The following is a 2,404-nucleotide window of genomic DNA, read 5'->3' on the forward strand; positions in this document are numbered from 1 at the left end:
TCCCAGGTTCAAGCGATTCTTCTGCCTCATCCTCCCAAGTAGCTGGGCTTACAGGCACGTGCCATCATGCCCGGCTATTTTGTGTGTGTGTGTGTGTATTTTTTGTAGAGATGGGGTTTTGCCATGTTGGCCAGGCTGGTTTCAAACTCCAGACCTCAGGTGATCCACCCACCTCAGCCTCCCAATGTGCTGGGATTACAGGCGTGAGCCACTGTAACCAGCCCTGCAGTGAGTTTTGATTGATCCAATGCACTCCAGCCTACGTGCCAGCGAGACCCTGTCCCTAAAAAAAATTAAAAAATGAAAAATAAAGTTATTTTTACAAGCATACATTTATAAAATTTATTCTGAAAACATCAACTAGAGAAAACAAGTCTCCTCTCCCTGAAAATAAAGCACAGTTGTCTTTCTCACCCTGCAGATGATCCAATTTCTCCCTACACGGGCTGGTTGCTGACTATTACAGAGACCAAGCAGCCGCAGCCCTTACCGATGCCTTGTACAGGAGGATGCTGGGCCCCCCTGGTTGACTATCTCCCGGAGACCATCACTCCCCGGGGGCCACTCCATAGGTGAGCAGCATGTGTGGGGAGAAGGAAACCTTAGCTTTGACTGGACTTTTCTACCTATGACAAGAGAAAAACCTAGTCCAGGTCCCACCACATTAAATGATCTTATCAATCAGTGGGATCCTGCCTGATTTGACTGCCAGCTTCCAGCATATTAGCAGAGTGTGGTCAAATATTAATCAACATTCAAAGCTGCCTCTGACCTTTGAATTTCTCCTTGATGTAATCTGGATATGGGCATGCATTCTGTGATGCTTTTTAGACTGTAAGCAACTTGATGAGAGGGACCTTGTCTTTGATTTCTCTTCATCTCTTAGCTCTTATTACCTAGTGACTAGTGTGATTAGCTCAACCAATGTTTCTTCTTGTTGTGGAGCTCTGTGCTGTGTTACAAGTTAAACTCTATTTCCCTGGAATAAAAGCCTTATATAATGTTTTAAAAACACTTAAGAGTTATATTGAACTGTAACTTAATGATCTACTAGTATTTCCATCCCCTTCAGAAGTTGCATTAATTTCATTATTTCATTGATTAGGTGCAATATTGCTGTAATTTTTATGACTGAGATGGTGGTAGATCACAGTGTACGAGAAGACTGGGCGCTTCATCTACCATTATTACTTCATGCTGTCTTCTTAGGTAAGACTGGATCTAAAAGGCATTCTAGCCAATCGGGTTAAAAATATGCAGAAGTAATCCATAGAGATTTCCTTTCACATTGACATCCTTCCTGTTTGACTCATTTTGGGAATATTTGATCTCCACCACTTTTCATTGCCCTTTTGTGACATCTGCTCTGAAATGTCAGCTACTTGGTCACTGTTTGAAATTGCTCTATTTCTACCGTGTAAATATAGTGGTATCTCACTAGTGCCACATCTACAAAGATATCCAAAATAAGTTGGGTCTTTTTGAGAGTCTTTGGCTGAAGTGGTAAATTTTAAGCTATGAGGCACAGTCAGTATATAAAAAGAAATGATATAGGACAGAGTGGGCCAAGCCCTGAGCTTTGTAGAGCAAAAATGGGAAGAGGAACCAGCCAGGGAAACTCAGAAATTCAGTTAGAAAGAGACTAATAAAATTGGAATCTTTCAGTAACAGGGATATCCAAGGAAGAGAACATCTCAAGAAGAAGGAATGCTAACCACATCAAATGCTACAGAGAGGTCAAGAAAAGTTCATCTATCAGCATTTTATGAGAACATTTTACTTAAGAAATAAAGCATTTTATTTTTCCTAAGCCCAACTTCTGTATGTTGGTAACACAAACAATAACAAAGAAAACTAAACATTCTTTTAACATGTTCCTCCTGAGTATCCTGGAATCTTTACTATCCCTGGAATCTAAACGAGCTTAACGTTTGTTTATACTGAGATTCTACTGTTTTGTTCCAGGTTTAGACCACTACCGGCCTGAAGTCTTTGAACACAGCAAAAAACTGCTTCTTCACCTCTTGATTGCCCTCTCATGCAACAGCAATTTCCATTCCATTGCTTCTGTACTCCTGCAGACCCGAGAGATGGGTGAAGCTAAGACTCTAACTGTGCAGCCAGCTTACCAACCTGAGTATCTCTATACAGGTAACAGAGAACGACTGGTAGAGAGCCTAGGACAGTTACAAATGCAGAGATAACTAACTGCAGGTGCCAGTAGAGCCCAAGTTAACTTCTCTCATGCTATGACCTCCAACTTTCCACGTGGTAAATCAACAGTACAGTAAATACACACCATTTCACTCGATGTGAACTTGCCTCTCAAAAGCTTTATTATTGAATATTTAAAATATATTTTTCCTGGTTATATCTATGATTGCTGCCCCCATTGAATATGTTC

At 40.9% G+C, this 2,404-nt stretch overlaps 1 protein-coding gene across 2 annotated transcripts in view; it reads left to right on the top strand.

The window, feature by feature from the left end:
* Nucleotides 1-2,404, top strand: part of FRY (furry homolog (Drosophila)) — a 302,629-nt gene that overhangs the window by 206,482 nt on the left and 93,743 nt on the right. For both annotated transcript variants that reach the window (XM_011997805.1, XM_011997806.1), the window contains exons 37-39: nt 422-572; nt 1,106-1,209; nt 1,966-2,151. In XM_011997805.1, the coding sequence (XP_011853195.1) occupies nt 422-572; nt 1,106-1,209; nt 1,966-2,151 (441 nt within the window). The remainder of the gene's footprint in view (nt 1-421; nt 573-1,105; nt 1,210-1,965; nt 2,152-2,404) is intronic.

This window comes from Mandrillus leucophaeus, unplaced genomic scaffold, assembly GCF_000951045.1.
Source record: "Mandrillus leucophaeus isolate KB7577 unplaced genomic scaffold, Mleu.le_1.0 Scaffold549, whole genome shotgun sequence".
In the NCBI taxonomy this organism is placed as follows: domain Eukaryota; kingdom Metazoa; phylum Chordata; class Mammalia; order Primates; family Cercopithecidae; genus Mandrillus; species Mandrillus leucophaeus.